The sequence below is a fragment of the Sebastes umbrosus genome, chromosome 7 (genome assembly GCF_015220745.1).
Source record: "Sebastes umbrosus isolate fSebUmb1 chromosome 7, fSebUmb1.pri, whole genome shotgun sequence".
NCBI classification, from domain to species: Eukaryota; Metazoa; Chordata; class Actinopteri; order Perciformes; family Sebastidae; genus Sebastes; species Sebastes umbrosus.
In genome coordinates this window covers 8,829,638-8,842,827 of record NC_051275.1, presented here as the reverse complement: position 1 = coordinate 8,842,827, position 13,190 = coordinate 8,829,638, and the positions used below count along the sequence as shown (strand labels likewise).

The 13,190-nt window shown below is 42.8% G+C and overlaps 1 protein-coding gene across 2 annotated transcripts in view; it reads left to right on the top strand.

The window, feature by feature from the left end:
* Nucleotides 1–13,190, top strand: part of sorl1 (sortilin-related receptor, L(DLR class) A repeats containing) — a 90,957-nt gene that overhangs the window by 37,140 nt on the left and 40,627 nt on the right. For both annotated transcript variants that reach the window (XM_037774900.1, XM_037774899.1), the window contains exons 7-10: nt 9,216–9,317; nt 9,928–10,097; nt 12,057–12,249; nt 12,599–12,716. In XM_037774900.1, the coding sequence (XP_037630828.1) occupies nt 9,216–9,317; nt 9,928–10,097; nt 12,057–12,249; nt 12,599–12,716 (583 nt within the window). The remainder of the gene's footprint in view (nt 1–9,215; nt 9,318–9,927; nt 10,098–12,056; nt 12,250–12,598; nt 12,717–13,190) is intronic.

Genomic DNA, 13,190 nt, shown 5'->3' with positions numbered 1-13,190 from the left:
GATTTGTCAGGTATTTAATACTCTTAACAACATGGGAGTGGGCAAATATGTTTGCTTTATGCAAATATATATAATTCGAAATTAATTAACAACACAAAACAATGACAAATATTGTCCAGAAACCCTCACAGATACTGCATTTAGCATATAGAAATATGCTCAAATCATAACATGGCAAACTGCAGCCCAACAGGCAACAACAGCTGTCAGTGTGTCAGTGGGATGACTTGCAGTTTGGGGGCAAGTCATAGTCATGTGATTATCATAAAGTGAGCATGTCTGTAAAGGGGAGACTCGTGGGTACCCATAGAACCCATTTTTATTCACATATCTTGAGGTCAGAGGTCAAGGGACCCCTTTGAAAATGGCCATGCCAATTCTTCCTCCCCAAAATGTACCATAACTTTGGAGCGTTATTTAGCCTCCTTCCCGACAAGCTAGTATGCCATACAAAAGAAAATGTGATTAATTTTCAACTAATTTGCATAATTCACACAACCTGTTGTCCTGCTGGAAGTTTTTTAAATCTGCCAACTTCAAGGGCAAGGACAACGAGCTGAAAGATGATATGCTCCGTAGAGCTGTGGGAAACTGCAGAGTTGGCTGATAAATCGTTGTGGGTGTGATCACATTATACAAAATTTCATTCATCGTATTACAAGCCCCAAATATTATTTAGAGCAGCTTTAAGTATCAAGTTACTGTCACTGAAACTGAATGTGTTTGTAAGTAGGATTAGTGCATTAATAACAGCTGTATACAATTATCATGATTAACACGCTAACCAATTTCATTATAATGGTGTTACTTGCCACTTTGATATAAATATATATATGCAGGAAAAAGTAGTCACATGATTTTGCCTGTTTTATTGGTCAAAGAAGTCCTGACTCACTCGTGCCCCCCAATTTCTGATACCAAACCTTCAGCATTAGGTGGAACAGTAATATCATTGAGTGTGCTGGTTGTCACATGCACATTTCTAGACATCTTAAGTATTAGGTGATATTAGACTGACTTCATTTTGACGTTTTATTTTCAAACTGTGGTAGACTCCTGAAAACTCATCATGTCCCTGAATAAGACTTCTTGAATCTAAATGTAGTTCAGCCCCAAATTTGGGATTAAGCCTGAGAGCAGAGCCACAAATCAGATTTATACACAGCGTTAGTTAGACAGGGTAGAGGGGAAAAGTAAGTGGTATAGTAAAAAATGCACAATATCTTTCAACCATTCTCTCTTAAATTTACCACCATGCTAGACTCCAGGAGGGAAGGAAACATCTTAAAGCTGCAGTGGGTAGAAATGGAGCAAATATGATTTAAAATTGGTTATTTTTTTATAAATCGGTCACTATATCCTGACAGTAGTGCAGGAGACAGGTAATCTGAAAAAAATCATGTGCCTCGGTGTTCTCCGGTGTTCCTAATGGCATCTGCTCAACGACACCAGAAGCACACGCCCCCTCACCGCAGTTATGTTTACGGTGCTCGCCAACGGGTGAAAGCCAACTCCAGATTCACTCGTTTTTGGAACAAGCTTTATCCGCTTGGTATTTCTCTCTCTCTCTCTCTCTCTCTCTCTCGCTCTGTCCCTCTCTTTCTCTCTCTCTCTCTCTCTCTTTTTCTCTCTCTCTCGTATATTCCTCTTGGATGCCTGTTTACGATCTGGCACCTGGTCACTATGTTTTTATAGACGCCCAGAAACGTCCTGAACACGGCAAATGAAGGCAGAGGGCAGGACGTCCTCAGATACAGACACTGCCCCCCACTTCTAGTGATGATTGAGAGGGATTATTTTTGTCTATACATTTTTTTTTCAGGAAAATCCTACCAATTCTGCCTTTTAAAGAACGACAATAGACGGAAACACTTAACATAAACCATTTACATAAGCACCCGAGAGCCTCTTGACCAGAGAAATTGCAGATATGAGAGAAAAGACGTGTCGGCTTTACGCTGTATTACAAGCCCATCTGAATAACAGCATTCACACATGATGATCTGATAGGATTCAACTGGACAGCAGTTGGGTGAAACACGCAGAAGGCGCTTTTCTCTCAGAGGGTCTGGCTCGTGACATTCACAGCTTGTTTCGGCGTCAATGCCGGTACCTTTCGTTATAATAAAATGTCAACCTTAAAAAAAGCACATGCGCTCTTCCTCTGGGCCAGTCATTAACAACTGTCCCCTTGTGGCTGTTTACTGTGTGGGAGGCTTTGTGGGTAACAGGAACATATTAAGCATGTACTTGTGTGTTAGTGGAGGGAGGTTTATAGAAATTCTTAAAAGCATATGTTTGTGAATAGCTTAAATGCCAAATACTACAGCGTGGGAGAGAAACTGGCCTTATTTATGTGTGAAGAACTGGCTGTGACCGAGTGTAGGATTTGACCATGCGTAGACTGCTATGACATGCAAGGCGAGGGGTCACGTGATGGATGAAAACAGCCGAAGGTGTCAGTTGGCTACTTTATGGTAGCGTTGCTATAGCAGAAGAAGAAGAAGAAGAAATACTTTATTGATCACATTAAACACACAGGCCAGACACACAGGATCTATACACATGCATTAATGGAGAGATGTCAGAGCCAAGTCCCTAAGGACTGAGCTACCGCCGCCACTAGCTTGTCCACTTCTACCGTAAGAAGATGCTGTGATGAGAAAAATGCTGCTCTACAGCAGAGGGCAAAACACAGCGAAGCCTGTAATCAACCTGAGGCCTGTATTACTGTACGAAGCGAGTTCAACATACCCAGGTTATCTTCTCATTATCTGGCTTTAAAAAAAATCTAGCCCGTGACTGAAGATTTGACCAATCACAGGTCAATTCAGAGAGAGAAAGCGTTCCCATTGGCTGTGCTCCAGCTGGTGGGCGGTGCTTGGTATTTCTTCAACTGATCTCAACATGGCTGTCGGGTCACAAGCTTTCTCATATTACAGCTTAACAGGACACTACAAGATTATTCTGAAAACATTTGAGGCGAGAAATAGACATTACAGTAACAGAATATTGATTCATATTTGATCAGCGCTGCCTAGTTTGACGAGTGATTAACAGTGCTTCTGGCTCAGCTGAATGAGAATGTGTTGCTGTAGTATGCTAGACCATTAAATTAGCAAAATCAAAGAACAAAAATCGTCTAAAAAATTGTCCCAAAAAAACCCAACCGCCCAACACTATCAAATACCAATCCTCACACGTGTTTTGCGATAAAGTTAAGATGTCCCTGATGGTTTTCTCAACTTTCAGCATTTTTTTTTATGAATGCTGTGGAAAACTTTGTATTAGAAAAAACAGTTTTTCAAGAAATCTCAGAGATGAGAGGTTCATCCCATTTTTGTCCTTTTAAAAAGATTAAATTCTGAAGCATGAAGGTCTAACATCAGTTGCAAACATTTCATATAGTTTTACTCTGACTTTATATTTCATAGTTCATTCTCAGGGTACGGTATTGCATACAGAAGAATACTGTATTACATTCAGTACTATTGTGATTGTGTCTGTTTGCCACCCGGGCTGAGTTGATCTGAGGCCCAAGAACCACAACTCATTTCAGGGATTTGAGAGTTTAGAGAGGATCAGTTTGAGAGAACATGAGCACAGTGTGGAATGTGTGGCTCACTCACAGTTACCATTGCAATGCAGTCTGTGGTTTCAGTGGAAAAAATATATAATCGCTACGCCACTTACATGTGAAAATACATAGTTGACATTCTCCTGTCCAATTTTCCATACTTGACTCACAAAGTAAACTGACCTGAAAACCTTGATTAAAGTATAACGGGGTGAAGGAACAAAACTCAAAACCCACAATTAACACAAAATCTGATTTCTGAGTCACAGTGGAATAGTTTCTTATAATTGACCACTGTGTTATTTTTTGAAATTCTTCTTCAGTCTAATAGACAATTTTCTCTACATATCAAAAGCAAAAAAGGTACATCTGCTTGTATTTTACATTATTTGATACAATATCGACCTTTTACGTCTATTTGTCCCTCTCTCCGTCCCCTCCATTAGTCTCAGAGTAGTTGCTGCTTTGCTTTCACATCACATCACACAGTCGATGTGGGCACTACGCTAGATAAATCAATAGACTGAATGGAAAAGGCTGAAATGCTCTGCTGGAGACTGGGGGTGCTAAGGCAGGATGGACACAAATCCTTCCAAGGGACACACACACACACACACACACACACACACACACACACACACACACACACACACACACAAACACACACATACCAGCACTACTTAGAATGGAGGTTGCTGACATTGTGAATTTTAGCTTCTACCAAAAACTCCAGAAACTCCAGATCAGCTCTGATTGGTTGTTTTCCTCCGGTCTGTGAAGTCTTGCAGATGCCATTAGAAGCACCGGAGGACACATATTTAAGCATAATTGTCTTTTAATTATACATTTAACTTGCTGGTTGTGAACAATTAGGATCTGCAATCGGTTTGTAAAACACATACACATCTTTTCTGTCTAAAGAAATTCTCATATGATTTTTTCAACTAATCGATTCGTTGATTTAATGGACAAATCTGTGAAACTGAGTTTCTCCCTAAAGAATCACACAAAAGCACCACTTTAAATGTTTTGTACCAGAGATGTGCTCATAAGTTTCTTGGGTATAAATCATTCAGCATGAAAAAAGCATAAAAAAAAATGACTAATCAACGAAAGAAATCTTAGTCGACTAAGACCAATATGACTGATTGGTTGACTAATTGACTAAGAGTGGGCAGCCCTAGTAGAATGCTCCCTTTCAAAAACAGAGTTGCTCTGTACCTAATGAAGAGCTAACCTGGACTCGAAACATTGAACTCTTGCTAAATGATTTAAACTCTTTTTGAAAGGGAGCATTCTACAGTGTAGTGAGTCTTTGTGAAACAGATAACATTCATCAGGATATCACCAAAACCTGTAGTGCTCCTGCTTTCTCAGACAACAAAGGATGATTACAGATCCATTCATCCATCCATCCATTTTCTTCTGCTTATCCGGGGCCGGGTCGTGGGGGCAGCAGGCTAAGCAGGGAATTCCAGACATCCCTCTCTCCTTTCCAGCTCTTCCTGGGGGACCCCGAGGTGTTCCCAGGCCAGCCGAGATATATAATCTTCTCCAGAGTGTTCTGGGTCTACCCCGGGGCCTCTTCCCAGTTGGACGTGCCTGGAAAACCTCCAAAGGGAGGCTTCCAGGAGGCATCCTGATCAGATGCCCGAACCACCTCAGGTGGCCCCTTTCGATGCCAAGGAGCAGCAGCTCTACTCCAAGCTCCCTCCGGATGTCTGAGCTCCTCACCCTAGCTCTAAGGCTGAGCCCAGCCACCCTACGGAGGAAGCTCATTTCGGCGATCTCATCCTTTCAGTCATTACCCAAAGCTCATGACCATAGGTGAGGGTTGGAACGTAGACGAACCGGTAAATCGAGAGCTTTGCCTTCCGGCTCAGCTCCCTCTTCACCACAACGGTCCGGTACAGCAATCCGCATAACCACAGACGCTGCACCGAATCGCCTGTCCATCTCCCGCTCCATTTTCCCCCTCACTCGTGAACAGATCTAAACTGAATATTCAGTTTTCGTCATTTATAATTTTGGTTACTTGGATAAGGTTAAAAGCTTAACCTAATTAGGTTCAATAAGGGATTCGATACTGAATTCAGATAGAATTAAATGCTATCAAACCCCAACCTCATCTATCAGAGGCACTGACGCGATGGCTGATTATTAATCATAGTCCAGTATTGTTTCTTTATAATAATCTAATCCTAACATCCCAGACAGAATGATTAGTGAATGTACAGAGTTCTGGTCTGACTTCTTTGTTCCACTTCCAATTTATAGCTTTCTAAAGCTGCTTTCCCGCTGGCTCCTCTCCTCTGATCTTTCTGCTTAACTCCCCGACGGCCTTTTTCTGTCTCTCTTCTTCAATTTTCTCACTCTTTTTCTTTTTTAAATCTTTCTCTCTCTAGAGTTTGTTGCTGTTAAAGCCTCGAACAGTGTGGTCCAAACTAATCCAAAGTAAAATAATGAAGCTGTTCTCGGCTGTCTTGTTAGTTTGAACTGAGCCACAATCACAAAATAAATTTACAGCTGGGAGAGCGAGGGATGAGACGGAAATGGAAAGGGTAGAGAGAGCAAGTTAAGACAATGTAATTAGGAATACAGAGTAGAGTCTTAATAAGCACAGAGGGCTGGTTTTATTCACCGAGGGGAAGGCAGACACCTTTTCTTCTGTTGCCATGACTATAAATTAGAATAACAGGGAGGTAAAAACAGTATTTAATTTAATTTATTTTCACTTTAAAGATCTAGTACAGAGGAGGCACAGACAGAGGTAGACAGAACAACCGTAGACACACAGGAATAAGAAAGTTGAGATGGTTAAATTACCCATTTGGCAATCTGAAGTGAAAGTGTGAGATGAGAACAAGAATCTTCCAAAATTTGAGCCTTCATGACCCAGAAATCATGTAACATGATGTCAGTGAACTGCACACCCTCTGAACTAAATTAGGTCTTTGTGGATGATAAAGGCATGAAAGTGTTTCAGTTTCAGCCACCAGGGAGTTGAAAAAGGAGCACTTCTTTGATTGAAAGGAGTATTTCTCTGATTGATTTTGAGGAAACCCTTCCCTTCCTCCGTTCATGTGACTGAGACCCAGACCGAGGCTGGAGCGCAAGCCTTGACGACGGCGTGACGTTGGGACCCCGTGACTGAGTCATGTGAACGAGCGGACGCTACTGTGCATGTTCCATTTACCTAATATCCGGGTACTTTTTCAGACAGAAGTCGAGCCATTTAGGCTTCATGCACCACTGAGCAACTTCCATATGAATGAATGGGGCCCCGCCACCAACGCTGTATCCAGTTCTCTTAATACATCCATGCTCCTGACGCCCAGGGTTACTGTTGGCCGATTCCTCTTGCGCGGCTAATGCAGTCGCATCCTCTGCCTCTCTCCGCTGCATTTCTTTGGCCGTATACTCCGGCTCGAATAAATACATCTGAATATCTGAGCCAGCCTAAACACTATAAAATGTATCCTCGTCCATAACATCCTCTGCACTCATATTTTGGGATGCCATTGTCAGTGTTGTAAACGTAGCTAGTTAGCATCTAGAGCGCCCCCCCCCCAAGCTGAAATAGCATGTAGTTCTTCCTTGAATCCAACTATGTCACTGTCACATCATGACACCACTGGTTGCAGGAAGAGCAACAGATTTTGTAGCTGCTAACTCAGCTTTCCTGGTCAATATGATACGCACTGAGAAATTAGTGCTTCAGTCGACTACATTTACCACCAACACTGTTTGGACATCAACATAAAGAAGTGTTGAATTTTCCCTTTTAAGTTCTTTGAAACACATACCGTTTAGAAACGGCACAAAATCACATTTATCCATTGTATCGCTCTACATACAGTACATGCATCATGTCTTCGCTGTGCTTATGTATGGTGGGTAATTCATTCGTCAGAGTTCAAATGAATATCTGAGTCACTTATACAGAAAGCTGGAGTATATCCCCTGGACTCTGATCAGAAGATGTCTCTGTTTCTTCGTCACTCGCTCGCTCTCTCTCTCACACACACATACCCACACAGAAATGAGATATGCTCAAGTCCTCCACTCTGTCTGGTGTCTGCATGCTTATAATTCATAAAAGATCAGAGCTCGGCTCCTTCCAGCAGCCAGCTTCCTAATGCATTTGTAATGACAATGAGGACGTGCCTTTGCAGTTTCTCTTCACACACAGAAAGAGATTTTTGTACCCCACTGGGAGTCTTTTTAAGTCTGGACGTTTAATGTTTTCCGACTCAGCTGTCGAGCTCTGTACGGCTGGGATATTAAGACAGTAAAAAAACATCATCAGGACAGTCCAGATAACCAAAGTCTTTTTGTCCTATTTCACAACCTCACTGCCCTGGGGACAGCGCTGTCCAGCTTTACTCCACATGTGTGACAAAAGTACCTTTTAAAGTTTAAAGGAGCAGTGTGAAGGATCTGGTGGTATCTAGCGGTGACGTTGCAGATTAAAACTTCTCTTGTCTCAAGCGTGTAGTATTGCTGCGGTGGCCAATGCGAAAATGCAAATGGCCCTCTCTAGAGCCAGTTGTTGTAAGAATAGAGTGCGTAGAGTGTGTGTTTGTGTACGTTGGAAGTGAGTAGTGAAGCAAGAGAGAGAAAGTGGCGGCGTCGGGAACGAGTAATGTCTTTGACTCCGGCCCACTGTTGTAGGGTATGGGTAATAAAGCTCAAGCTTCCTGTTTTCCTCTCTCTGTTGTGTGTAAATTTGCCTCGTATAGCTGTAATTTCAAAATGCTGATGCATTTATTTTACCTGTTTGCCCTCCAGTGTTCTTGAGCCAAGTGAACGAAAACATGTACAGAGATTTTTTAACAATATACGGAAGAAATTAATCGGCAATACATATTCTTAGCCATGTTCAGGCTGGGATTACCACAAATTACACCTGTGTTCTAAAAGGATATGGTGTTTTTATTCAAGTAAACCACTGCTCCTTAATTTGTAGTTGTATCAGCGACTGTGGTACATTAAGCAAAATATCATTAAAGATCCAGAGTGTAGGATCTGGCGGTATTTAGTGGTGAGATGAGGAGATTGCAACCAAATGAAGCCTCTCCTGTGTGCCAAGCGTGTTGGAGAGCTACGGTGGCTGACATGAAAACGTGAATGGCCCTCTCTAGAGCCAGTGTGTACAGTGAGTGAGTCAGTGCAGAGGGTGAGTGGTGAAGCAAGAGAGAGAGTGGCGGTGATGGGAACTAGTAACGTTATCGACTCCGGCCCAAGCAGGAAAATCTAACAGAGTTTGGTTTGTCCGTTCTGCCAATATATCCCCCTAATTGTTACACACTGGTCCTTTTAGGACTTCCAGAGAGTCACAAGATTCAACTTGTGGTGTCTTCCAACAGTGAACAAAGTATCATAAGATGCTTGAATAAACATTTCACATTTTTTGGGGGGGGGATTTTGGCCATAAACATTTGTGCTCACCCGTGGAACTCCTTCTGCAGTGACAGATGAAGCCTGTGTGTCCGTCTCAAGTCTGAGCTGCTGAGCAACAAAAAATCCCAGCATGCTACTGCTGTACGTTGGCTGCCTCTGAGATGTTCAAAGGTTTCTCATCATTTATTTACTAGTTGAATAAACTCTGCTGTCTCTGTGTCCTCTGCATTTCCAGAAACTGTTTGGCAGCCATGAACCTTCATCTGTTCAACTCTGGGTGTCCTACAACCGCCAGCCAATGAAAGCTGCCCAGTTTATGACCAGACATCCAATCACAGTGAGTCTCTTTTACATGTAATTCAGAAATGAAGAATTTCTATGAATATTCTAAATGAGGAATTGATGTTGGACTTGGGCTGGGTATCGACCCTCTTTTTCATTTATTCTTTAATTACATAGTCTCTGAATTCAAGCTAAATTTGTTTTCAAATTTTCAGTTAGCCATGTTATGATTTGCGCATCTTTTTTTATGCTAAATGCAGTACCTGTGAGGGTTTCTGGACAATATTTGTCATTGTTTTGTGTTGTTAATTGATTTCCAATAATAAATATATACATGCATTTGTATAAAGCAGCATATTTGCCCACTCCCATGTTGATAAGAGTACTAAATACTTGATAAATCTCCTTTAAAGTACATTTGGAACGGATAAAAAATGTGTGATTAAACGCGGTTAAATATTTTAATCGATTGACAGCCCCACTGAAAATATGTGACACAATCGACATCCTGATTCAGATGGAAGAACCACCTACACTACACAGTATACAAGTCCATGATTACACTGCGATATCCAGTCGTATATATTGCATCCTCAGTCTAATCAGACAGTAGGTTGGTGAACTAAAGATGACCCCCCCATCTCTCTCCTTCTTTTCTCTAACAGGAGTATTACATAGCAGATGCGTCAGAGGACCAAGTGTTTGTGTGTGTGAACCACATGAACAACGTCACACACCTCTACATCTCAGACACACAGGGCCTGTCCTTCTCTCTGTCACTGGAGAATGTTCTGTACTACAGTCCTGAGGGCTCCGGCAGCAACACACTGATCAGGTACTGCACACAAACACGTTATCTAACATTTATCAAAAACCTGTTAGGCAGGTCGGAAAACAAATGTTTAGTGAGAACTTCCCATTAGTATCACTAAAAGTGCATAACACACTTTGAATAAAAACCTTTGTCAGGGATACTAAATCAGCATAGTAGTCCACCGACAAACCAAACTCTGTTAACTTTTCCATGCTTGGGTCGATAACGTTACTAGCTCCCATCGCCGCCGCTCTCTCTCTCTCTCTCGCTTCACCACTCACTTTCATATACACACACACTCTACGCACTGGCTCTGCTCCAAATGACCTACGCTACTCTTACAACAACTGGCTCTAGAGAGGGCCATTCGCGTTTTTGCGTCGGCCACCGTAGCTCTCCAACACGCTCGGCACACAGGAGAGGGTTCAGTTGTTTGCAATCTCCTCACCTCACCGCTAGATATTGCCAGATCCAACACACTGGACCTTTAATATGTATATAGTTGGATGAATATCAGAAGTTAAAGCTGGGGTCGGCAACACTGGAGAAACCAGCAAGAGTATATGCTAGATTTTGAAATTATCCAACCGAAAAAACCCAGCCCAGTGTTGCCAACTCTTTTTCCAATGAAAGTAGCTAGCAGCTACTATAAAAAAATCAAAATAACCCTAGCATCAATATGCTCCTTTTGCCTTCATATAAGAAATGAATCATACCAGCATATAAAAATGAACCTTTTGTGTACCTACAGTACAAATTAATCACAATCTGCAAGCTTGCCAGTAATTGAGTAGTTCCCATAGCAACCTCAGGAACTGACAGGAAGACCTTTAGTTACCCTTACAAATGCCTGATAACACTGATAAAGCAAAGGCTTTGCAAACACGGACGAGTAATACTTCTTTATCTAATAAAAGACAATCTATTGATCTGATGCCACAACTCTGTCTGACCTCTGAGCTCTGTATTCATTGTTTTCCTGCTCTGTCTTCTCCATAATCAAATCAGGAAGTGTGTTGTTTTGGCAGAGGCAGTCACATTGTTGGCTCAGGTGTTCACCTGCCAATGATGATTCTTTTCTGTGTATCTGACGCCGTGTATTGTGTTAATGAAATGAGCTGTGGATCCCTGTGCCTTCTGGTTATGTGCTTAGACAGGTTGGTGAAAGCGTGCGTGTTGTATACATGCATGCATGCAGTTTTCTTGCATCATTTCTGGGTAATGAAGTCCAAGCTTCCTGTTTTCCTCTCTCCGTTGTGTGGAAAGTTGCCACGTATAGCTGTAATTTAAAAAATGCTGATGCATTTATTTTACCTGTTTGCCCTCCGGTGTTCTTGAGCCAATTGAACAAGAACTTGTACAGCGTTTCTTTTAAAATCTACGGGAAAAAAAATGAATCAGCAAAACATTTCCTAAGCCATGTTAAGACTGGGATTGCAACAAATTACACCTCTGTTCTAAAAGGTGTTTTATTGCAAGTAAAGCATGTAGATAGGCACATATTTTTTGAAATTGGTGCTACATGACCAGAGAAAAAGGGCTTACGTTATTGCGTTTTGCTCAAAAGGTAGAAAACCTACAACAACCAGAATGCACTGGGTTTCCTGCGCCGCTATCATCACCGGCCGGCAGTGCTTGACTCTGTGTGGCGACGTCTTCTTCCTCCGTACACCGTAATTCCTCTGCACTGTATTTTGGCTCATATAAGTAGCCCTGAATGTCCGATTCCAGCATTACACTATTAAAATCAGCGGAAATATAATCTGTAGTTCGAGCCTTAGAGATGGCTAAAGTCCAGCGGATGACGCAAGACTGAGCGAGCGGGGAATTGTGGGTGCTGGCGAAATGGAGGGAGGTTAACATTGTTCATTTGTATACTAACAACATTGTAATGATACAAAGCTGGTTGGAAATCGGCAAAATTTCCCTTTAAGTTCTCCTTCCTGACCCTGATGATGACGTATGGCCTCTGTGTTTCAGGTACTTTGCCAATGAGCCTTTTGCAGACCTGCACCGCGTGGAAGGGCTGCGAGGAGTCTTCATCGCCACGCTCATCAACGGCTCGGTCAGCGAGGACAACATGCGGTCCGTCATCACTTTCGACAAGGGGGGGACGTGGGAGCTGCTTCAGCCGCCAACTGCTGACAGCCTGGGAGGAACTGTGGACTGCCAGGTACACCAGCACACCCGAGTCTTTGATGATTCGAGATGTTGTGTTTGCCGACATCAGAAATCGGTTCCTTGTTGTCATCCACGATTATTATGGTGGATATGATTCTGATCTTCTCTGTAGCACAGTGTTTTGCACAGATGCTGATGTTTTCACCCGGCTGTGCCACCGCAGAGACCAAACAATGTGTACTTGCTGTAGAAGAAAACCTTCTATTTCTAGCACTTGCTTTCTTTAGTAGCTGACATAAGTTTCATGATGTAAGTGGGTGGTAAGGCAGAGAGAAGAGTACTGGAACCAGCTAAACAACAGCATCTGACTTTCCTCTCCTCTCCTCTTCTCTCCCCTTCAGCTCGGTAAAGGTTGCTCTCTCCACCTGGCCCAGCGCTGGAGCCAGCTGTTCAACATCCAGCTGAGGAGGATGCCGATTTTATCCAAGGACTCTGCACCGGGACTCATCATTGCCACAGGTGGGACAACAAGCGTCAACATCAGTGATAAAGGACAGGAACCGAGAAGCCGCACCGCCGCACGCCGGCCATAGCACACCGCGGACGGATAGACATGTGCCCGAGCTCCACCGTTTGAAATGTAGTCTCAGGACGTTTTGGAGGTGCTAACCTCGCCTCAGCTTCCAGCACCGACACCAGGCTGCACTGCGATTCGTTTATTGAGCTGAAAGTTGTGTGCTCCCCGTCGGCCGGACCTGATAAGGCCGGAAAACATTGGCAGAGTTTGACATTTACGCTGGGGGGGGGGGGGCAAACATTTTTTAACTGACGTCAGAGAGCCCCTTTAATGTGAGCGCCAAGAGGCTGTCAAATTTTTGGCCAATAATTTTAATACTAATACAGTTTCTGTGTTACAAAAGCGTAAGTATTTACTCAAGCGAAACTCTCGCTGTCCGAGTGCAAGTGAATGCAGCAAGACATGTCACTCCCAGC